The sequence below is a fragment of the Corylus avellana genome, chromosome ca1 (assembly GCF_901000735.1).
Source record: "Corylus avellana chromosome ca1, CavTom2PMs-1.0".
Taxonomy (NCBI): Eukaryota; Viridiplantae; Streptophyta; class Magnoliopsida; order Fagales; family Betulaceae; genus Corylus; species Corylus avellana.
In genome coordinates, this window is record NC_081541.1 from 34,937,155 (window position 1) to 34,960,221 (window position 23,067).

At 36.2% G+C, this 23,067-nt stretch overlaps 3 protein-coding genes across 3 annotated transcripts; 1 reads left to right on the forward strand and 2 right to left on the reverse strand.

The window, feature by feature from the left end:
* Nucleotides 1-2,255: 2,255 nt before the first annotated feature.
* LOC132167031 (protein RER1A) lies at nucleotides 2,256-6,587 on the reverse strand. Its single transcript, XM_059577926.1, has 4 exons — nucleotides 6,481-6,587; nucleotides 5,451-5,810; nucleotides 2,704-2,884; nucleotides 2,256-2,551 (listed from the first exon to the last, which is right to left on the reverse strand). Exons 2-4 carry the CDS (start codon nucleotides 5,798-5,800, stop codon nucleotides 2,498-2,500), a joined length of 585 nt encoding a protein of 194 aa, XP_059433909.1. The 5' UTR covers nucleotides 5,801-5,810; nucleotides 6,481-6,587; the 3' UTR covers nucleotides 2,256-2,497.
* Nucleotides 6,588-12,020: 5,433 nt separating this feature from the next.
* LOC132185329 (uncharacterized) lies at nucleotides 12,021-15,945 on the forward strand. The gene is made up of 4 exons (XM_059599119.1): nucleotides 12,021-12,182; nucleotides 12,816-14,278; nucleotides 14,532-14,557; nucleotides 14,750-15,945. Exons 2-4 carry the CDS (start codon nucleotides 12,874-12,876, stop codon nucleotides 15,476-15,478), a joined length of 2,160 nt encoding a protein of 719 aa, XP_059455102.1. The 5' UTR covers nucleotides 12,021-12,182; nucleotides 12,816-12,873; the 3' UTR covers nucleotides 15,479-15,945.
* A 1,328-nt stretch (nucleotides 15,946-17,273) lies between these two features.
* Nucleotides 17,274-22,520, reverse strand: LOC132162329 (glucose-1-phosphate adenylyltransferase large subunit 1-like). The gene is made up of 14 exons (XM_059572578.1): nucleotides 21,744-22,520; nucleotides 21,431-21,553; nucleotides 21,120-21,290; nucleotides 20,674-20,766; nucleotides 20,484-20,567; nucleotides 20,333-20,388; nucleotides 20,023-20,116; nucleotides 19,443-19,628; nucleotides 19,056-19,136; nucleotides 18,478-18,564; nucleotides 18,295-18,399; nucleotides 18,071-18,177; nucleotides 17,923-17,983; nucleotides 17,274-17,788 (listed from the first exon to the last, which is right to left on the reverse strand). The coding sequence occupies exons 1-14, from the start codon at nucleotides 21,945-21,947 to the stop codon at nucleotides 17,687-17,689; spliced, it is 1,554 nt and encodes a 517-aa protein (XP_059428561.1). The 5' UTR covers nucleotides 21,948-22,520; the 3' UTR covers nucleotides 17,274-17,686.
* Nucleotides 22,521-23,067: the final 547 nt, after the last annotated feature.

Sequence of the window (23,067 nt, forward strand, 5' to 3'; positions counted from 1 at the left end):
TAGGTGGTTAGCGGTTATTTTATATAGGCTTTTAGGCTTTTTAAGTGTTTTGGGCCTTTAATTAGCCTATTTTTTGGGCTTATTTTATGGGATTGACCTATTTTTTGGACTTATTTTAAGAGTTTAAGGTCAAAATGTTCCAAAAAGAATGGAAAAAAAAAATAAAAAAAAATAATAATTTTTGGGCCCGCCAATATTTTTGAATAAGGCTTAGCCCAAAAAATCACATATCACATTATATTTCACATATATAGTCATAAATAGTCCAAATCCATTAATCAAAATACAAATGAAAAAATTAATATATTTTATTAATATAAAATATTTAATATATATTTATATTATTATATATAAATGAAGATGGTTAGTGGTTATAACTGCCTTGCCCTAGGTGGTTAGCAGTTTTTAATAACCGCCTACTAAAGCGGTTAGCAATTAACAGTTATTAGGACCGTTATAACCGCCCCGTTTGAGCAGCGCTATCCACAACCTTCCTCTTTAAAGATTTCAAGCAATGATGAATACCACTTTTGACAATTGACCGTTAATGGAGCCCAATTTCCCACGAAACCTTTGTTCTCTCTCCTTAAAAACCCATAGTTTTCCTCCTACGGCTGCCATGGGAGGAGGGAGCCTTGACTCCTTCCTCCTCCTCCCCCTTCCACCCTCTCCCTCTTCCTCTTCCTATCCTTCTCGCCTCTTTTGAGGCCAAACTCGTCTCTTCGGACGCCTTATTTGCCTTTTCGGAGACCCTATCTTACATCTTTGTTATTTTTTCTTTTTCCAATAACTGCATCACTCAATCCTCCACTGTAAATCCATTCACTGGCATCACTGATGGCTCCCATTGTCAAATCGGCTCCCTTCTTGGAATTTTTGGGTTTAATTTTTTCAAAATCAGATTTATGCATTTTAGGAAGTAATCGCTATACACGCACCCCTCCACCTTGTTCCTGGGTGTTGCCGCTTCCGCCTGCCGCCAAAACCACCCCCATACGATGGCCATGCGCAGGAGCGTGACTAACATACGTTTGCGAGTAGATCTCACTCGCAGGTGCGTGTAGCCCACGCACCACCCTATCAGGTGCTACACCTCCAGTGCTCCACCTCATCGACCTCCAGTGCACCTCCATCGTTTGATGCAATTTGTGTCTAGTTTGTTTGTTTTGTTTTGTTTTTTTTTTTTTTTTTGTTGCGTTTCTGTGCTGAAATTTCCTTCTGTAGGTTTTGAATCGATCATCATCAGTGTTTTTTTTGTTTTTGTTGTGGTTATCCTTCGGGTGTGCTGCAACGGTTCTCTTGAGTTCACCATTTATGGTGCTCCTCTACAGACCACCTTAATTGGTGGTCAATTTACTTGGTCTTCGTACAAAGAAAGCATAGGCCAGCGTCTTTTATTTGATGCATTGTCTCTTTTTTTTTTTTTTTTTTTTTTTTTTTTTTTCTCCTGTTTACTCATTTTTTTTTTTTTTTTCTCCTGTTTACTCATACTGATGGGGTTTTGGAGCTTATTCTTGAGTTGTCCAGCCCTTTGTTATTTGTCGTGATCTCTTTTTTTTTTTTTTTTCTCTCTATTAAAAAAAGAGGTATTTCAGGCAATAATTATAAGAAATCCTGATCTCACCTGCAGTTATAAGTGTAATCCCTAAAAACGTCCCCCTTTTATTCTTCCTTAAAAATGTTTAAATTACTCTCAAAACTATTGCAAATCAAAAACCGTTACCGAAAATGAAACCCTGAAATCCAATCATATTGCGACAATTAACAAAAGGACATCTAATGAGACGTTAACACATATACATTTCCATGCTATATAAACAAAGAAATGCCATGTATCACACTTTCATCTCTCTTCGCTGGTGTAACAGTGATATTGCCAATCAACCCTTTCATAAAGCCTTTTTTTTTTTTAAAAAAAAAAAAAAAGGTGGGGTAAAAATACAATAAAAGTGCGAAATAGAACATTACTCTTCTGAACAGGTCTCAAGTTTCATTCATAAGATGATAATAGACTCAAATTTGAAACCCGAAGTCCATGAGAGTACAAAGCTCAGCAAAGGCCTGAACGTAGCACCAACTGTATAAGTGATACCAGCAAACCACACAGTGACATTGTTCATTCCACAGGAATGATGACATTATTGCCAATCATACTCTTGCAGCTGCCATTGCTAAACTTCAGTAAGAGGAACTTTTCACTCGAAAAAACATTTATTGGCACAGTAGTCTAATCTCAATAATATAGGAGACCATGCGAGTGAAATATTCTGCATCATGCAGACAATAATTTCAAAGGCAGAATTGAATCTTAATGGGTATAAACAAAGTTTCCCTGCAACATCAGCAGGACAAATGAACTTTGTAAGTGTGACTGCATATTAAAACACATAACATGATACATGTCCAACGCAAAAAAATTCTACCATCCTAAATCTTCACAAAGCCTATTTTTTCTGGTAAATTTATATTTTGCTCAAATAATGAAATTAGACGAGCTTCAATCCCCACGGGAACCACTGCTACTTGCAGAAGATTTCTTGCCACCATACCTCTGCCAAAGATAAAAGGTAAACTTTTCAAACTCCAGAAATCAATTACAGGAAAAGTCACTCCTACGGCAACAGTAGCTAACGACATAAACAATGTTGATTCTAAAAGTTGTAGCCAAATGCACACAGATAATAAGAAATATACGAATCTCACCTGCTTCCCGATGTTGAAAGGAATATATTTGAATTTGATCATGTGTGCAATTTGGCGCCTCATTGTCAGGACAAACAGAACAATCCAGTAACAAAGTAAAATAGGCCAGAAGACAGGAACGTCAAACACGGGAAAGAATGTCATGACAAAAGCGATACAAAAAGCTTTGGTGAAGGAGTACCTGAAACAACGTCAGTAAACAGAAAATACCATCCCATGAGTACATACCAAGAAAAAATTTGTGAGGTCATCCTAGGAAAGTGGGGAAAGGTTTTAGTAACTTGAGATATATGCATATAAATCTAACAAGTTCACATGATCCCAGTGATAAAGTAATGGGGTGTATGGATGGGGGTAACCTTTTAAGATTCTTGGGAATCCTAAGAGATTACCTCGTTTGGTTGCACTTAAGTGGAGCCGTGGAGGGATTCCAGATACCCAAGGTATTGTAGATTCCCTCCCAACCCCTTTTGATGGCAATGTGGATTCACTTTTAGAGATAAGGAAATCCACATTCCCTTGGCCTTGGGAATGTCTTCTTTCTTTTATTATTATTATTATTATTATAAAAGAAAAGTTGGACTGATGATCGTAAAACATGTATATAAGGAACTATTTTATTCCACAAAAAAAGGGAAATAAATAAGTTTTATTTGGCTATAGATGAAAATAAAGAAAATAGATCAAATAGCATAGACAATTTATATATTGGGAAATTAAAGAAAAATCACGGTTCAGATACAATTTTTTTTACCTGACATTTTTTGTTTGATTTTCAAATAATTTTGTACCAAACAGCCTTATGCACTTGAAGAGATAAATATAAGGATGTTTTGGAAAGAATAAATAATTCCTACTGAATGCCTAGGAGTAAACCAAACATGGGAATCACATATTCCCAAGAATCCAGTCAAGAATAATCATTCCCAAATGTGGGAATAGTCACATTCCTGGGAATCTAAATTCCCAAGCATCACATTCCTAGAAATGTGGATGCTGAGGGGAATATTAGATTTCGCAAGCCAATCACCAAGTAAAGGAATGACAATGCAAATTGCAAGCTTTTGCAACTTCCAAGAAAGTAGGAATGACATATATCAGACCAGAGCCAGTAAGCTTGATCTATTTAGTGGTTTCATACAATTCTATGCTCAAATTCTAATTGCCCATTAACTTTGGCATCCTCACTATAAATTTTATCTTTTCCAAGGTGTGCACTCTGCACGGAAAAGTAACCAGAAAAGCCAGCATGTAATGTCATCATTGTTAAAGCTAATATAACGGCATCAAAAGAAGAGAAGGGGGAATAACACAACCTTTATGAAAACTGAATCACCATTTATATACCAACTGCTAAATTTAGGAAGTAACCATATAACAATAAAAGAAAGCATTGATTACAAGAATAACTAGCTGGAAAGCATGAACTTTATGTAATAAATATAAATCATTGTACTCTGATCATTCAAAAGATTGACTTCTTATACTTTTTTTATGACGAGGAATCCCTTCAAGGCAGGGTCACTTCGTGCACCCACCTCTGTCGAGTAAACCTCAGACCTGTGCAAAGCACCCTCTCCACACGGATCCGGCGGGCTGGCCCCAAGGAATCATTTGCACTCAAGGGAATAAACTTCTTATACTTAAAGTCAAAGAGCTGGTTGATGAGTAGAAAGGAAGTGGTAATGAACAAATTTGAGTACATTCATTAATGACTGTGTTTCCAAAGGGATCTTAAAATAATATATTAACCACAAACGTGAAAGGAAAATTTTGATTGATACAATGTCAAAGCAGTTTGGGTGATTAGAGATCAAGTGCCTAGAGAGAGAAATAACAGGTTGAGTTTCTGAACATAAATATATTAGAAACATAATCAACTTGTTAATAAACAATGTAAATTGATAAAAGTAAGGCTTTCCAAAACAAAAGGACAGAAAAGAATGTACATCTAGGTGCAAATAGAAATATGGCATGCCATAATCGAGAAGTGAGCCAGGTGAATGAAGATACAATGGAGTTGCTTAGACACAATGAGGATTAGAATCAAGTCTGATACAGGAAAGCAACTTTTGTCCAATTCTTTTATAATTTTCTCTATTGTAAAGATGTAGTAATGAAAGAAAAGGTGCCAAAATATCATCTCACTTTCTTCCAAGGAAAATCAGAGTGTGAGAAAAGGCAACCAGCAATTTCGCAGTAGTGAGACAAAGAGGACATCTCTATTCTTGCAAAATGAAAGGAGATGCATAAAATTTGAAGAGCACAATCATGAATGAAGCACAGGAACCCTGTTCAGGAAAAAATCTTTAGCCCTGCATACTGATGAACAGGATGCATAAGCGACAAAGCTCTGGAGCATTAATGAGGAATTAACAATGGCATACATAAAACTTTTTTTTTGATAAGTAAACAATGGCATACATAAAACTTAAGCAAGAGCAATTCATTGATATTATTAACCAAAGTTTATTGCCTACAGTTACTTTTGATATACCTTTTTTACCAACCCAAGTAAAAACATGTTTTCTGCAGTAACCAATCAAACGTAAGATATACAACTAAAAAATGTACAAAACCCCAGCTAAGTCAAGCCAGCAAATGAAGGTATAAGAGGATGAGAACCACACAATCTTCTTTAGAATGCTGGAACTAGATCATTTTGATAAAAGAAACCACAAAGCAATTAAGCAAATAATGCCGAAAAAACAACCAAAAACCAGACAATGAGAAAAGTCTTCACGTACCAGAACTTAAACTCCGGAAGCCGGCGAATGAATGGCTTAAATTCGTCCGAACCTTTTGTTGGCAGCAAAGGCCCACCATCCGAAACTTCCATCTCCGGATCAACCAAAGGCGACAAGAATCCAATCAACAAATTCAGCAGATAAATCCCCACACCATACGAGACAATGTAAAACCCTTCACGATAATAAACCCGCAAAATATAAATCAACACTATGAAAACGCTCCCAATCCATCTATAGACCGCGTGTGGAGTGGTCTTATCCAGAAAATACTGGTACTGCCTCCACACATCATGCCAAAATTGGTTGACGGGTGACGCCGCCCCACCATCTCCTCCAAGTCCCTCCATTCAATTCAACCTTCACAATAAAGCAGTAAGCTCCAATCAAATCAAGCACACACCATGAATTGCATTGACTATACAATCATTAAGCTTGTGCCTTTGTGTGTACAAGTACATCACACTTACATACATACATATGCATCTATGTCAGCTATAACTAGTATTTCCACGGTAACAGGACTTAAATGGTGGAACACATACATCCCATTTTGCTGAAATGAAAAACAGAAGGAAAAGAAAACCCTAATGTTGAATTGAATTTGTGAGAAATGTAAGAATACAATGTACAATTAGGAACCTCAACCAAGCCTAGCTAAATGAAACAAATCGGCTCTCATTAACCCACAAAAACGAAAACCCATAACAACAAAGGGGTAAGACCCATTCTTTCATATTATTTTCCCCACCACTTTCTCGGAAACCAAACATAGGGATAGGATTAGGGTTTTCGCATACAAAAACAGACAATGTTATCCAAGATCTATAAGAAAACATACACAAACAAAAAAAGAAAGTAAATCCTAGGTTTCAATGTAAGAGATTAAATGCAAGGTCAACAAAAAATAGACCGAAATTAAACCAAAAATTATCAGCCATAAAGGAGGCCAAAGATCGATATCACTCAACAGAAAACGAACAGAGGGCAATTTGGGAAGAAAAATAGCTGGGAAGGTTGGAGAGCTGACCTTGGATGACTGTTTTTCAGCTGTGCGAGCGAAAACAGGAATTCGATGTGAGGAGGCGAAAAAAGCGAGCAGATCTGCGAGGGAGAGGTCTATTGTTTTTTTTTTTTTTTTAATTATTATTTTTCCTTCTTTATATATATTTTTTACTTTAAAAAACAAAAAAAAAAACAAAAAATTTGGAAGAGCTGCTGCCTGCTGGAGATGCTCAAGTAGGACAAAGTTTGCGTTGTTTAAGGAATTTTCTTCGGTGTCTAAGCCAAATCCTTTTTCTTCTAAACTAACAATAAAAGAAAAATTGAAATTCCTATTATTATTTTAAGTTGTTAGCATTTTCCAGAAATTAGATTATGAATTTTTTTTTTACCGAATATTCTATTTAGCATTCTTTCAGTTTCAGCGTTCTTAGAGTACGTCTGGGATTGCGATATCTTAGACAAAAAATGCGATTTTAAACTAAATAGTAAAAAATAAATTTAAAATTACATTTTTAAAAAATTACAATTTGAAAACTCATAAAATCTATGTTTTAAAAAAGCAGGCGATGGGATACTTTTTTAAAAGAAACGAAAAATCCATAATTTTAAAGGCTAAATTATTTTTTAAATGCCAAATGTTTAACTGCGTTTTTAAAAATCACGTTTTCGAATCAAACGCACAAACCCAAACGGATCTTAAATTTCTCAGCTAAAGCCTAAAGTAACATACTTAATTCAACTTTAAATCAATCTTAATTAAAAATAATAATAATAAATCAAGATGGATTGCGTAAATAAGTTGTACTTTGAAAATGTATTACTTCAAACATTTTTCATAATGCATTATGTCAGAAACTGGTATTTCTTAAACAGAATAGCATATTACACCTCAATATTCTTAAAACATTTATTGAAGATAACCGACACAACCATCTTATTACATGTATTAAAAAAAAAAAAAAAATACTACAGCTGTCTTTTATATCCTTCTCTTATCTCTCTTTTTTTCTAGATAACACAAGAAGAACTTCAAGAGGAGGAAAAATTTAGTAGTGCTTGGTGTCTTCTTTGTAGGCTTCACTGGTGTTTGTTTTTGACTGGTTGCTTTAAAAATAGTTTGTAGATCTAGATCTAGATCTAGTCTTTTTAACTTTAGATATGATCGTCTTTTTTAGCCAAGTTGTGTCTTTCGAAGGGCTGTCTACGATGTTGTGCTCCTTCGCTGCTGCTGGTGGTGGGGTTTTTATTTTTTGTTTTTTATTTTGTTTGTCCTAGCCTTCAAGTTGAGGATGGATTTGTTGTCCTGTCTTTTGGGTTGAGGATGGAATAGATTAGTGTGGAGGCTTAACTCTCACAGTCGAATTTTTAGTTTCTAGTTTTTTTTTTTTTTATTGTATATTTGGGCTACTCATGTTCTAGATCTACTCTGTTCAAAGCATATATGTTCCTTAAATATAATTGTTCATAGATTAGCAGAAGCTTGAAGTCATTTCTATGATTTTATAACATTCATAGCTTTTGACTCTAATTTTTTAGACCTGTATGCTCTATAATGTAAGAGCTTATAAACTTTCATTTAAAAAAAAAAAAAAAAAAACATTTAACACCCGCGGCAAAACCAGAAAATACAATAAATGTTACGCATTTTGCTTCTCTCTATCTCGAGATTCATAAAGGCCCAAATATTAAAAAAGTCATCCACTACTTAGGATTTTAATGGGCCAACTAATAAATAAGTTGGTCCATTGAATTGGGAGCTACTAGTGTACCCAACTTCAATGGGCTCAAATGACCCGTTTGCTAAATAGCCCGACAAGTTGTCAGATTGGATGATGATCACACTGTAATATCCATATCCCAAACATTATTCGCACAAAATTTGTCAAGAAAATAAACACGACACACACGTTAATCTCCCACTCCCAACATGATTTTATAAGTTTCGTTTTCAAACGACGTCGTTAATTTGCTGCCCAAATAAAAATAATGTTATCAATACGATGTTCATGCAAGTGGGAAGATGACGTGGACAAAAGACGACCAAAACTAAACGTGTTCGGTCTGCAATCATGGTTCGTGGCCATCCAAGTAGCCAACAAATCCAAGAGTTTCGTGGCCGTCGTTTCATCCAGCTCGATCGTCTTTAGCCTTTTCTCCCTCGGCTCGACTCAACCACCAGCCGATCGAACCCACCGCACCGCAACTTTAATATTTTTGTGATCACCTTAATTGTCAAAATATTAGTTACAAAGTTAATTATTATTAACCTTAGTTTTTTTTTAGAATAACATCTTCGTGTCGTAAATTTATCGATTTTATAATTATTTTTTATTTAGTTAAATATTTCTATATTATATAAAATGAGTGAATAATTTATATTAGAGTTATCTATTAAAAAAGGAAAAATATATTATAAGTCCCTATGTCAACGCGCAAAAATTAAAAAGTTCCTAGATTTTTTTTTTCCGACAATTTGCTCATTGGGTCAATCGAAACTACAATAAACTCTCAATTTTTGTTAATTGTCGTTATTTTTATTTGAACGAACCGTTTCGCTTAAGTTCACTTTAGTCGATTTTTTGTATTTTACGTGTCCACATTGGACATGTAAAATCAAAACTCACCATTTTGGACAACCCAAAATGATGAGTTTTGGCTTAAACTTTAGGGTTTATTTTTTTGAAACCCCAAATTCCAAAGAACACGATCCAGATCATGAAACCACCAAGCCACCTCAAGCGCAAAACCTACCGACGCAAAACCCATCAGCGACAGAACCCACAGGCAACAGTACCCACTAGCGCAACCACTCAGTCCGGCGTTAGTTCTTTGGTTAGGGTTTCATGAAATCGAAAAATTTTGATTCAAAAAATTTTGGTTCGATAAAGGTATTTTCTTGAATTTGTTTGTGGGTTTTGTTGATTGAAAGAAATTGAAGCCTTTTATAGTAGTTTTAGGAATCTTTTTGTTGTATTGGAAGTATTTTGTCGAAACCCTATCCCCAAGCTTTTTGTCAAACATGTGTTGGATTTCTATATACTTTGTTGAGAGCTTTTTGTCGAACAATTCATATTTTCATGTCCTCGGAAATCCACCATTTGAGTAAATAAGCAAAAAAATAAACAGTTATACAGAAGAAAAAATCCTCCTTGACCAACCTTTGAAGCACATGAAAAACCAAAAGGTCAAGCTGTTCTATCAACTATGACTCTAGAACCAATAAATCCGGCAAAATATGATTGTATGCCCCTCTGTCATTTTTCATTAAGATTTGCAACTAAATCATCAAATTAAAACCAAACTTATAAGATATTAGCAATAAACATGATTTCACAATCTCTAGTCTAGTAGCTCATTACGAAGATTAGTAAGTAACACACCACCAGAAACCATGAACAAGAAAAAGATTCCTAAAACTATTATAAAATGCTTCAATTTCTTTCAATCAACAAAACCCACAAACAAATTCCAGAAAACACATTTGTCAAACCAAAATTTTTTGAATCAAAATTTTTAGATTTCATAGAATCCTAGTCGGAGAACTAACGCCGAACTAAGTGGTTGTGCCGGTGGGTTGTGCATTGGTGGGTTCTGAGCTTGAGGTGGCTTGGTGGTTTCGCGATTTGGATCGTGTTCTTTGGAATTGGGGGTTTCAAAAAAAATAAACCCTCAAATTTAAGCCAAAACTCACTGTTTTGGATGGTCCAAAACGGTGAGTTTTGATCCTATGTATCCAATGTGGACACGTAGGATACAAAAAATCGACTGAAGTGGACTTAAGTGAAACGGTTTGTTTAAATAAAAGTAACGGCAGTTAACAAAAATTGACGGTAAGGAGTTTATTGTAGTTTCGATTGACACATGAAGTAAATTGTCGAAAAAGAAAACCTAGAGAGTTTTTAATTTTGACACGTTGACTTAGAAACTTATAATATATTTTCCTATTAAAAAACAATATTGAATCTGCCAATAAGCTGCAGAAACTGAAGTCGGAACCCATGCTCTGGTGGCTGGAGGTGCAAATTGCAACCTCAGCAGCTTAGCTGGTGAAGATATTTTTCAAGAGAAGAGATTTTTTTTTAATTTTATGTTGGAAACTCTTCAAGGCAGAATTCTTTGAACCTATCTTTTCAAAGTAAACTTCGATCTTGTACATCGTATTCCACACCTCAGAAGAAATATTTATAAAGTCTTGAACATGCCAACTTCCAACAAACTCGGAGTATATATATATATATATATATATATATATGATTCCAAGATTTATTTATTCATTCCGAGATTTTTTTTTACAGTTGTTTACAATACGTTATGGTTGGTGGAATAGTACAAATTGATGTGACTACTGACTACGTTTAAGAGTCAAAGCTCAGGAAAAAGAACGTATTTAAAATCAAAAGTTTTTTTTTTTTTTTGAAAGTACATCATACGAAACTACAATCCCAAGGGGAAAAAAAAAAAAGCCAGATCCAAATACAAACCAACTATAAAGAAAAATCCAATCAAGCCAGATCCAAATACAAACAGCCTATAAAGAAAAATTCCAATCTTTAAGGCTAACCAACCACTATTCCGGAGGGAGTCCTCGTTGGTGGAAGGAAGGAAGGACGAGCGGAAATATTGTTAGCAAACCTGGTTATAATGGTTCATAGACAAAAATTGAGAGTGCTAATAAGAGAATTTCATGTAAACTTAGCTCTTTGTCCGCCTTCAAAGAGAATGTAGGAACATATTTTGTTGAAGCTCATGGGATCTAAAATATCTAAAAATTAAATCTAAAAAACAAAATAAAAAATAAAGGGTAACGGGTGGCCGCAAGCCACACTTGTGGGTTGACTTGCAAGTTGCAGCCACCCCCTAACCCCCTGAGGTGGCCGCAAGCCACCCCATAGGAGTTAAGGGTGGCCCTTCATTTTTTTTTTATTTATCAAAAAAAAATTTAATTTTTAAATTAAATTAATAAAAAAAAAAACGTTGCATTTAGTTGAGAGTGACGAGCGTTAAACATTTTGGGAAAAATGTAATAGTAGAAGTTAATTTGCCTTTTCAATTGACCCATTGAGTAAAAATTTGAAAACAAGGTTCAGATAATTTTCTGTTTTGGTGTGTTAGACTTGAGAATTTATAAGATATTTACCCAATAATTTAAGAGGAGTGGTACACATTCAATATTTTTTTTTAAAAGTTGGTTCTCAAATGATGTATCATCGTCTCATGAGATTTATTATTTTAAAAAGTGAATCACTAACTCATAAAATAATAACACATTATTTGAGAACCTACCTTTAAAAAACAAATTTAAGATAATAATTTAATCGATCTATACCGGTTTAAGTTTCCCACTCGTAGGTAGGAAAAAGTACATGTATCCGACGAGACAGAGGAACGCAAAAGAACAAGACAGAGAAACGACCAATGGGAAAAGTGCAGGTGGGTGGGGTCGGCCCACACCACACCTGTCGCTTTCTCTCGCCGGCTGAGCGGAAAGCAAACCTAAGCAAAGCGAAGCTCGGCTTCATCATATTCCCTGTTTCCTTTTACACTCTCTCTTCCTCCTCCAATCCTATTTATGCTCATCCAATAACCCATGTCCACAAAATTCCCATCTTTCTATGTGCAAAAACTCCTCTCTTTCTAGCTGGGGCTTCGGCTTTTGATCTCTTCCTCTGGATCTACTGCCGCTTCTCAACTCTTACACCTCTTCTTCGCTGCCTTTGTCACCCGCGAGTAAGTTATTCATTTTTCTGTTTATTTACCAGTTTTTATTACAATTTTGAAGAGCTTGTGCTGTTTCCGAATCGATGGTGTGGAAATGGAAGGAATTCTTATCTTAAAGAATTAGCCTTGTTTGGTACATAATAAATAGTATTTGGTATGACCCAGAAGAGTTTTGTTGTAGAATTTGTATGCCAGATATCTGAGTCTGTGATGGTGAGTGAGGTGAGAGATGTTCTGTGTAGTGGGTTAATCTCAAAATATAATAAAAAAGTCTCGCTTTCGCAGAAACTTTCTAGAATCGCACAACCATGAGTCCTGCAATTGACCAAAATACTTTTGGGGTTGTCCAGATTATTGTTAGTGAAAGGAGTTTTTGGAAATAATTTGGAGGCTTAGTGATCCCGAGCTAAATTTTGATGAAACAAGAGAAATTTGCAATTGATGCTTACTTTGCATAACCACGAAACCACCCATTATGCAAATTTTCACATATCCTTCATTTCCTGTAGATTTTATGCTTGTATACTCTTTTGAGCTTTAGATCTCTTCATTCGTTTGTATAATACTATTGAAGTGGAGCAATCATATATGTCATAACAACATGGAGTCTCTAAACACCTATTTTCTGAATTGTATGTTCAGGTGGCTTTTGACAAGGTGCTGAGGGATATTTATTGATTAGGAAACATAGTTAAGTACCATGTCTGATCATGTTACACAATCCTATCATGTTAGTGGCACAATGGCTGCTGAACCAGTGCATCGTTGTGAATCTGTTTGGATGGCTCATTGGATGAGCACCAGCTGTAAGTCGGAAGAAGTCCATGATGCCAAGCAGCCCCCCAAGCTTTTTGGGTCAGAGATAGCAACAGACATTTATGCTAAAGGGTTCAGAAAGGTACCCAAAGCGAAGACAGTTGATACTATCAGTGAGAGTCTGACAGCGAGTTTGAAAAGATTAAGGAGTGAGAGTTTAGATTGCCAGCCCTTTCCTATGTTTAGTCTTTCTCAAAAGAGAGAGGGGATTCTGGCTTCAAAGAATGTCAAAGCCAGTTTTCATGAGGAAGTACCAAGTTGTCGAAATGATTCCAAGTCTGGACATAATACTGTTTCTCTCTATGGAAGCGAGAGCCATTTACCTGCAAAATGTGCACAGGCTCCTTCCAAAACAGATACTCTTGAATGTTGTTTTCATCCTGGAGGCATCTCACCGTACTCGGAGCGGCAGGTAAAATCTCATAAACATCTTGAAACGAACAGCTTACCTGTTTCAACATCTCTTCAGGATGATTTTATGAGATCAAGTTTAAAAATTGTGCCATATGGGTCAAACAGCAGCAGGACTCCATTCCAGTCTTTCATGTCTAGACAAGAAGAAAGAAATCAATCAAACTTCGTTATGGCATCCAAAGAACATGTTCAGAATAGTAATTATTGCCATTCCCCTTTTTTGGCTCATGAGAATAAAACCAGTAACCTATTAGACTCCAGGGGACTTGGGAAGTCATTGTTGATGCAGAAAGATGCAGCTCTGTTACTACATCATCCCTCAACAAGCAGTCATCGGCAAGCAGATTTTGTTGGCAAAAAGTGCCTGAATATGCAAAATCATTCTGGTATGGAATTGTTTCCAAGCCAGAGTAGCCAACTAGAGGTGAGCAAGTTAGAAAAATTACATCATGGATGCTATTCACTGCCGAGACTGCCATGTCCAGTTCATGATGTGGAGACTATGAGAATATACACCACCGTCGACTCCATGGAAGGACCATCTAGAGTTCCTTCCAAGTTCTCCCAAACAACTCGCCATTTTCTGATCACGAAAAAGACTGATGTTGACTTATCTGATGGATGCCAAATGTGTAAAGAGTCGACAGTATCAACCAAATTCAAAGGAAAACCTTTCAGTGAGCTTCTTGGTTTATCTCCAGATCTTCAATTCCATGTTCAGCAAGGAGTGAAACTGCAACCTCTAGAAAGCTCCGCAGACAGTGACAGAAAAGAAAATTTCATAGATGTAAACGTTTCTGTTGGATTGCAGAATGAATCATCCGCTGAAACTGATACTATGGACATGGATGCTTTCCAGGAGAACTATCCTTCAGGTACGTGTATTCTCTATCTTGGATATTCTGGTTTTAATTGAATGGCATTTTGTACTATGTTAGATGGATATGATTCTAGGTTCTACAATATCACACCAAGAATAAGATGTTTGTATTGAGTGGTGGACGTGAATATTTATTGTCTTACTGAAGTTTATTTAATAGCTTTATGAGTGTCATGCTTAATTTGCAAATTTATGGTAAGCTTTTTCTGTTCCCTTTTTGGGCTGACGGTACTACCTGCTTGTTGCAGGTGTTGCTTCTTCCCCATCTAATAAGGTGACTCTTGCTGTGTTTTGATCTTTTTGATAATGTCCTCTTATTGTTTTTTGAATTGACTAGACCATGCTCCAATTTATCTTCCAAGTAAATTGGGCTTGTAGTAATCATCCTATGCTAGAATGAATCTGCTAGCATTTTAAACTTGATTTGGTGCTGTACTGAAGCCACTATCCGTTTTTAATTTCCTAGTACCTCAAGTGGATGTCACCAACGTCTCAAGCTGCAGATACTTCAGCTAGAGAAGAAATGGGGGGCAGACTCCTGAATAGGGAGTTGTGTGATATGAATCAATCACTTCCTGATCTTCCTGCTTTGGCAAGCCCAATGGGATGTGGGGAGCCAAGCACATCAAGAACCCAGAGTTTGGATGTGGAGCACCTTCTTTCCCATGCTGAGCTGGCCATTATTCCCAAACCCAATGGGTGTCCTGATGGCCTTCTGGGACCAGACCCAAGCAGCAGATGGGTCAAACGCCTCAAGTTGAGTGGTTCAGATTTTGCTCATGGTACCAAGAGCTCAAAAATGGGACAAGCCTCTTCCCACGAAAAAGTCAATAAGTTCTTCAGCAAATTTTTGAGATCTCATGGTAAAGAACAGATGGAAGATCAAAAGCCAATGTTGTTAAGGAATGACAAGTCTTCTTCTATTGAATCAGTGAAGAAAAGCCAATGCGTAACGCTCTCACATCCTTGGATTCGGAGGTGGTGTCATAAGCAGACTGCATCTCCACAAAAGAATCCTGAAGCAGTGGTGGTGTGTGAGCCACAGAGTTCAAAAGCAGTAGAGTTTCAAAAGAAGCAATTTCCAAGCATTGCTGCTATGGCACTGATGGGGAAGGCTATGTGTGGTTTCCATCCATGTGAATTTAGGAAAGGAGGATCCTTTGTAGTTTGGAATACCAAAGGGGTCTCGAGATAACTCTTCCTGAGTAATATGTGTTCATTATGAGAAGTAAGCAAAGAGACCCATGGAATAGTGCGCCCATTCTAGATATTGAAAAGGGAAAGAAATGCTTTGGCCATTTATCACAATCAAATCAGAGGGAAGAGACATGGAATGTTTTTCTTTTGGGTTATCTGTGACTTTTCCTTCTCTTAAAGGAGTAGGGTTTTCTTGACTTGCAGTGGGAATAATTCCAGAGTATTTGTTTCTTGAACATGGCAACTTGGAAGGGAGGATTTAAATGGGCAGCCATAATTGCTGTCATAATAAATTTGAAAGCATCTGGCATGCTGCTGACGCAGACGAAAATACACAAAGACAGACAAAATTATTTGTATGATTGTGATTATAGAGATGTAGAGAGCTTGTTAACCCTTTTTAAAGGGTGCTTTTTCTTTGAAATGTATTCTGATGTGATATATGGATGAATGTAGTTTTGAGAATTTTGTGAATTTGGTTGATGGATGATATTTTTATTTTAAAAAGAGAAAAGAAAAGGGAAGGAGAAAATGTTTTATCAAACAAAGCTTCTGTTTGAGTATTGTGTATTACTAGCCTATAGCCCATGGCTTTTCATTATAAATAATGTTGTATATTACATTTTTATCTCACAATGTTGTTGTTTCAGTTCCAATTAATCTTTAGATTTCATTTTTTAAATGACTAAATCAAAGGTTGATTGGGCATGTTATATCGGTTTGTGGGATAAAAATTCAGTTTTCATAATTACTTGTCACAATTTTAGACATATGCGGTTTACATTGTCTAGGTTTCTGCTTTTATATATTACCAGGCCTCATCAGTGGGCTTAAGGTCATTTCCCTTGACAGTCTCTAGATTTTTTTTTTTTTTGAAAGGACAATCTCTAGAATAGGAAAATCATAATGGGTAGCGTATAATTCAAGAATAAATGCACTAGTAATATTCAAGTGCCATTTTACGTATTCCAAAGGGATAGCTCATTTGACTGGAGGTCACGTCTCATGAAGTAAAGATCACTACTTCGGATCACCCTTCTCATTTTCCTCAACAACATTCTTATCAAATAGGGATTTTAGTCAATTTGTTCCATATGCAAATGTTCTGTTTAGGAAGCACTGTCAATAATTCAATGCGTGTAACAAAAATCTAAGAGAAACTGAAATTTCAATTGTATTATTAATTCAAAACGGCCTAAACAAACACAGCTCTTTAGTACTTATTACACGACTTAACTAAAAAAAGGGTATGCAATATAAGGTAAATTGTAAACTAACTTAGGAAAGGAAATATTGAAATGAAAGGTCAATAAACACAAGAATCAAAAAAAAAAAAAAAAAAACTAATTTTCCATGTTTTGAAGGTTGAGTTTCCATGTTAATTTGTCCATGAGAATCAAAGATTCGATCTCCAAATTGAGCATATGTAACAACCGCTCAAGCAGTTTGTTTTGGGTGGCTCTACTCGAGCGCCCTTCGAGTGGTACTCGAGCAGAGTATAATGTGTAGCTCATACTTGAGAAGAGTGCTTTGCTTTGGCTTCACTTGACTGCCTATCGAAGGGCCTGTCCCGTTTTGTCGAGAGGTGCAAGTGGTCTGCCTCGAATGTGGGGCGCGGCTCAATCGTTCTTCAAGCACCACTTGAGTGGTGTATCCTGGTGTTGTCTAATGTCCTACATCAAACAGTCACCAAATTTGTCTTGGATAGGCCTAGAGATGCTTTAATTTTCCAAGTAAACAATAATGGTCATGTGTTCAGAATATGCAAACAAGAGATGTAAGGGAACAGTATCACCAATGAATCTTTCTAAGAGCATAGATTTTCATACCAGTAAGAGTCCAACTCGTTACCATTATTCTTAATCATTATTCATACAGAAAGAAAGTATCTGTCTGGCATTTATGAAAACCCAATACAAATGCAATACACAGGAAAAAAGCCCGCCAGCCAGCTAGCCAGCCCTCTGATTATTTATGTACTTCTCGCATCTATGAAATCTTATAAGCTATAAGACTAATAAACTCTCTTTTTATACATGCAAGGAACTTCTAGTTTACATACAGTAAAAAAAGCTGCTGCTTGCTTCTTTCTGTGAGAAAATGCCGCCATGCATGTCCTCTCATTTGCGCCAGTAGCACAGGCAATTTGGTTTGCAGTATCCCTTTCCCAACGCCTAAACAGCCTGTAAAAGTACTTGAGATACATTTATATGACTGTGCCGTCTTCTATTGTCGCCTTCTCCAGGATAACGGTGATTCCGGATCGAATGTAAAATCCATCTTCTGGCCTATCTGCTTCTTGAACACCCTATGAACACCAGGGCATTCAGATGGATACTTAGGATGAAAAATGCTAGTATGAATTCTACTTCTATCAAAAGTTTATTATCTCTAAAGGAAAAAGGAAGTCTATGCTCTTTAGTTGAAAAGGCTTTTGCTTACATCTTTATTCATGATGATAACATCCTTCCCAATCTTCACATTCTTGTCGATTATACAATTCCTTCAAAGGGAAATAATGACACAGTCAGACAAGACATTCTAATATTCCATCGAAATCTAAGAATTCTCAATTTTTGACACCAGTTACCTAATTTTTGTATTTCTTCCAACCCCAATTGGGACCTTCCCTTCTGCCAAGAGAGATGCAATTTCAGATTCAGTTTGGTAATGGTCTGCTCCCATCATCACGGTGTCCTGTAAAAATGGAAATAGCCACTCAAATGAGTTATCAGAAGAAACCAAAACGAAGTGCTCTAGTCAATTAGGCTCCTTTGTATTTGAGGATAAAATTCAGAAATCACAATAGTTTACTTTGAGCTCAACACCATAATCTAATCGTGAGCGTTCGCCAACTATTGAATGTACAATACTACATTCTCGCAAGAAACATCCATGCGAGATTATTGCATCCACAACCTGCAAAACCCAATACAAGCATGAAAGGCAAGTACCTCAATGAAGCCAGAAACAAGAGCCAAAAGTCTGTTAGCATACCCGGCATTTATCAATCTTGGTTGGAGGTAAGAATCGAGGAGACGTGTAAAAGGGTGTCTTTGGATCATAAAATTCGAACTTTGGAATCTGCCAAAATGAGATGTCACTACACAGATATTAATCTATTTACAAGGAAATAAGACAATTTTGTAAGTTTCATATGATGGAAGGAAGATCTGATTTATGGTAGTAATGGGATATGAACAAGTTGCTTAAAGTTGAAACTCCAAAGGTTTTTAATGTGTTAGAACTCACTACAATAATACAGATACATATTACATACAGATTCCATGTATGATTTGCATTACAGGTTGCCACAATAGGATGAGAAAAGGCAGGCCTGTTTCACAAAAAAGGCAAAATACATGGAATTTTTTTGTTTTGTTTTAAACAATGGGTATGGAAACGCCGACCTTATCCTCTACCCCATTCTTATGGAGGAAAGAAATGCCATTTGAGATAAAGCTTATTGGGTCCTTGGATGAAATCAATGTGCCATTCGTGAAATTATGAATGGAGGCTACAGCCTACAGGAATATGAAATTCAAAGATGTGTGTCTTAAAAATATTAAACAAACCTCTTCAGTAAGGGCCAAATTAGCATCAAAAAAGGACTTTATTGTTCCAATGTCCTCCCAATAGTCTCTAAATATGTATGCCTGTCAAAATAGGAGACATCTGTCATATAACACTACCTTTTCTTCATCATGCATTTAGTAAATAGATGCACAGGGCAGGTAGAAAATATGAAGAATGAGACATGAATGAACAAATGGCTGAAATCATATGCTGCTTGTCTCTAATATAATGTTCTACCATCTATGATCTACAGTGGTGAGAAAATGGGGTGGGTTGTGGGTGTGTGTCAAGCCTTAGTGAATCAAAAACCAACCCTCCAGCAAGAACAGAGGCATTTTTCAAAATTTGAAGACATTTTCCCCCCCAACTCTTAACAGTTCTCTTACTTGGACATTGTGCTCCATCACAGCTGCAGGAATGATTTCAGATCCAAAGTCATTTGCTGTAGTATATCTCCACTTCAAAAGCTTCAGTAAAATCTCTGTCTTAAAGACATAGACTCCCATTGATGCAATATACGGGGATTTTACAGCGTCATGCAGGGACAAACCCAGAAGACTTGTATCTACTTGCTGCATAGAATTAAACAAGAACAAGTGATTAAATTGAAGTAAATTTTTGGGATCATGATAGTCCAATTACATGGCTAAAAATTACAGTAATAGGTAAAAGAGAAAGCAAGAATCTGAGGTGCATAAAGCATGCTTAAAGTTAATTAAAATGTAAACCTTCAAGATAGATAGTTTTGTTATCTGCACTTGGCTTACAAAAGGTTCAAAACAAGAGCAAGTTGGCAACTTTTGAGCTTTATGGGGATAAAGTCATTAGTAAAGCAGAGCTTTAATCTTTCACTAGGTGTGATCAACTCTAGAAATTATCTAGAGGAACTTATCAGCAAAAATAAAAAAAATCCAGAAGATAGGAAATGCAAATCAGTTCAAAGCATTGGATCTACTTGGTGCTTACCATTGCTTTCAGATGATTTCCCTTTGGTTTCTCAACAAACTGGACAACACGGCCTCTACCGTCTATCTTCACCAATCCAAAATCTGATGCACGGCTGGAAAGTACCACTAAATTTTAGATGAAATCTATAAATTCAGAAAAGAGAAGGAAAGTTTTTTCATTTTACCACTTCCTCAGCAGAAGAAAATTATGGTGTTATTATACAGGGAAAACATTATAATCGCTAGATGATCAAAGTAAACAAACCAAATTCAATAAAGATAAAATTTTAAGGATGAAATGATCAAGACAAAAAGAAGAGTGAAAATACCTGTCATCCACTGCTGCACATGATAATGTAATATCAGCATTTCGATCCACATGGTTCTGTTAATTCATTGAAGATAGACAAGCTAAATTTTTTTAAAGATGAGAAAAATTTAAATAAATCCATCTGTTTCATCAGTGAGTTAGTTGCATACCTGCACAAAGTTCATATAATCCATTCGGTAGAGATGATCCCCTGACAATATTAATATATTCTCAATGTGCCTGTTCTTGGCTTCCTACAATAATCAGTTTCAATTCAGAGGAATAAAAAAGGTGCAAGGTCCATCTATTCATATCTGGCTATGCTTAGATTATAGAGGGAATACAAATTTCCATACCCACCTCAAACACCCATATGAATTGCCTCACAGCATCTGCTGTTCCCTGGAACCACTTCATTCCTGATTCCCCAGGCGTCTGAGTGGCTGCCAGAACCTATTTGCCAAGTTCATTTTGAGTCATCAACAAATCAAGGGCTTGCAACATTAATATCAAAGACACATTAATTTGGTCCAATCCCTTATAACACAAGACAATTGTGACCTCTCCCACTCTCTTGATAAGCAAATACTTTATTTGGCACTGATATCATGAGGCTTCCCCATCACACTCAGCTGCCAAGTATGCAGATTTGGTAAATAGTTACCAGGGAAGAAATCAAGCAGACCTAAGTTGTTTCTTCTGGTTTAATTGGCACATGTTACTTTAAGTCATGACATCTAAATATTCAAGTTATTCATGTTACTTTAAGTAATGACATCTAAATATTCATTTGGCAGGTTTCTTACCTCTATAAATCCATCCCCAAAGTTAATACCATTTCCAAAATACGTGCGCGCAATGTGTCGATTCAGGGAAGTAGAGTTAAACTGGGTAAGTACACAAATCTTGTTTATGCCGCTGTTTATGCAATTGCTCATTGGGATGTCTATAAGCCTATAGCACCCTCCCACTGGAACCTGCAGCAGATCATGCCATATGATCACATAATGATAACAAACAGAGCGGATAATTGAACAAAGGCAAAGGGCTCTTCCTCAACTCAATTAGTTTAATTGTCATTGAATTAATCAAATATACTGTATATCTATTTTCTTACAGCAGGTGTTGCTGCTCTTCTGGTAAGAGGAAAGAGTTGAGCCCCTGCACCTCCTCCCAATATGATTGAAGCCACATTTTTCGGGTCTACTTTTCGTCTATAAAAGGGTGGTGATTGTATGGTCTGAGATCAAGCCCAAGATTGTTAATGATAGCATTCATAAAACTATTCCATCATATTGAAATTACAAAGACAATGGAACTAAATTAATTTACAGTTCAATTGACATACACAACGATTATGATCATACAGAATTAATTTCCAAGCATTTGAAGAAGGTCTAGAAATAGATCAATGAATTGAATCAACTTACCACAGTCTCTTTGGCATTATTTGAAGTAATAATAGCATAAGCAACACCAGGTTTGAGCGTCGTGATCTTCTTCTCAGTTCTAAAACTTCTTGCCACCTGATTAACCCAAGCGTTGTTATTCAGGCTCCCTGTGATCCTCTCCCCCAAAAAGCCATTATTTGCCAAATGGGTATTGGGTTTCAAGGCCAAACAGCAAGAATCCATTGCAGTAGCCTCACTGATAAGACTGACCCAGAAAATCAGTAACCCCGGATTGTATAAAGGATCAGAGAAATGATGCTCTCACACAATACTGAACCCAAATCGCAGTAAAGCACAAATCTTTTTTTGTTTTTTTGTTTTTTAAGATTTGGTTAAAGTAAAGAAGAACTCTAAATCCAAGTAAAGTATAGGTCACATAAAGGTACGAGAAAGACAATTGTGTCAGACGTTCAAAGTTACACTAAGAATAATCTAAGCAACCTCACAATGAAGTTTCAGAATCAAACCTAATCTAAATCCGGGAAGCCCATGAGAATGCCAAGGAAATTCTTAGCACCCAGACCAAGTTTTGACAGTAGAAAGAAACAGAGCAAGAAAACACAAACAAGAAGAAAGGTGATGATCTGAAGATCTAAACCACCAAAACTGACAGCTCGGAGTGATCAACGAGCTAAACAAGATTCTGGGTGTGGAAGGAGAAGTCAAATTGAGGAGGAGTGAAATGCGTGAACGTTGTTGAAGAAGCTGGTCAGCTTTTATTGGCTTGTGAGCTTCTCACGAGAAATCTTGCAGTTTTTGGTATTTATAGTATAAAAGAAATACTGTGGCATAAATCATTGTAGCCTCGTCACAATGCACTACATGTACTTGAGACTTGAGAGTCCACTGCCTGCCAAGAGTACAAGTTTCTAGGCTCCTCTCTCTTGCCCAGGGAGCAGCCATTATCAGCCACACACTGACACACCTGTACCTTTCAACCCAATAAAGTTGAAATTAAAAAAAAAAAAAAAAAAAAAAAAAGCATTAAATTTTGAAGTTCTTTTTACTCATTCCTGTTTGATCAGTTTTAAGCCGACGATCAAATATCTTGAGAGACGTGTTATTGATTGGATGATAATGACTTTACTTGTGTTCAAAAGTATGATTATAGTTTTGCTTGATCGACATTACCCCAATTTGTAATTTGTCATCACTGCAATTTTGATTTCAGTATGCATGTATGATCAAATTTAAGAATTTATCATATTGGTATCTTTACTCATTCCAAAAACCCATAATATAATTTGTTGTGACATTATCTATTCATGATTTTTTGTATGTTGTGTGGGTTTGTCTACGCGGT

What these genes read in the sequence shown, in the direction of transcription:
- LOC132185329 (XM_059599119.1), top strand. Translation starts at nt 12,874, where the DNA reads ATGTCTGATCATGTTACACAATCCTATCATGTTAGTGGCACAATGGCT. An exon ending in CCAGGAGAACTATCCTTCAG is followed by an intron (nt 14,279 to 14,531) that starts GTACGTGTATTC and finishes TGCTTGTTGCAG; the next exon opens with GTGTTGCTTCTTCCCCATCT. An exon ending in CTTCTTCCCCATCTAATAAG is followed by an intron (nt 14,558 to 14,749) that starts GTGACTCTTGCT and finishes TTAATTTCCTAG; the next exon opens with TACCTCAAGTGGATGTCACC.
- LOC132167031 (XM_059577926.1), bottom strand. Translation starts at nt 5,800, where the DNA reads ATGGAGGGACTTGGAGGAGATGGTGGGGCGGCGTCACCCGTCAACCAA. An exon ending in CTTCCGGAGTTTAAGTTCTG is followed by an intron (nt 2,885 to 5,450) that starts GTACGTGAAGAC and finishes ACGTTGTTTCAG; the next exon opens with GTACTCCTTCACCAAAGCTT. An exon ending in CTTTCAACATCGGGAAGCAG is followed by an intron (nt 2,552 to 2,703) that starts GTGAGATTCGTA and finishes TATCTTTGGCAG; the next exon opens with AGGTATGGTGGCAAGAAATC.
- LOC132162329 (XM_059572578.1), bottom strand. Translation starts at nt 21,947, where the DNA reads ATGGATTCTTGCTGTTTGGCCTTGAAACCCAATACCCATTTGGCAAAT. An exon ending in GAAGAGCAGCAACACCTGCT is followed by an intron (nt 21,291 to 21,430) that starts GTAAGAAAATAG and finishes GATCTGCTGCAG; the next exon opens with GTTCCAGTGGGAGGGTGCTA. An exon ending in TTATCATCATGAATAAAGAT is followed by an intron (nt 17,789 to 17,922) that starts GTAAGCAAAAGC and finishes TGGTGTTCATAG; the next exon opens with GGTGTTCAAGAAGCAGATAG.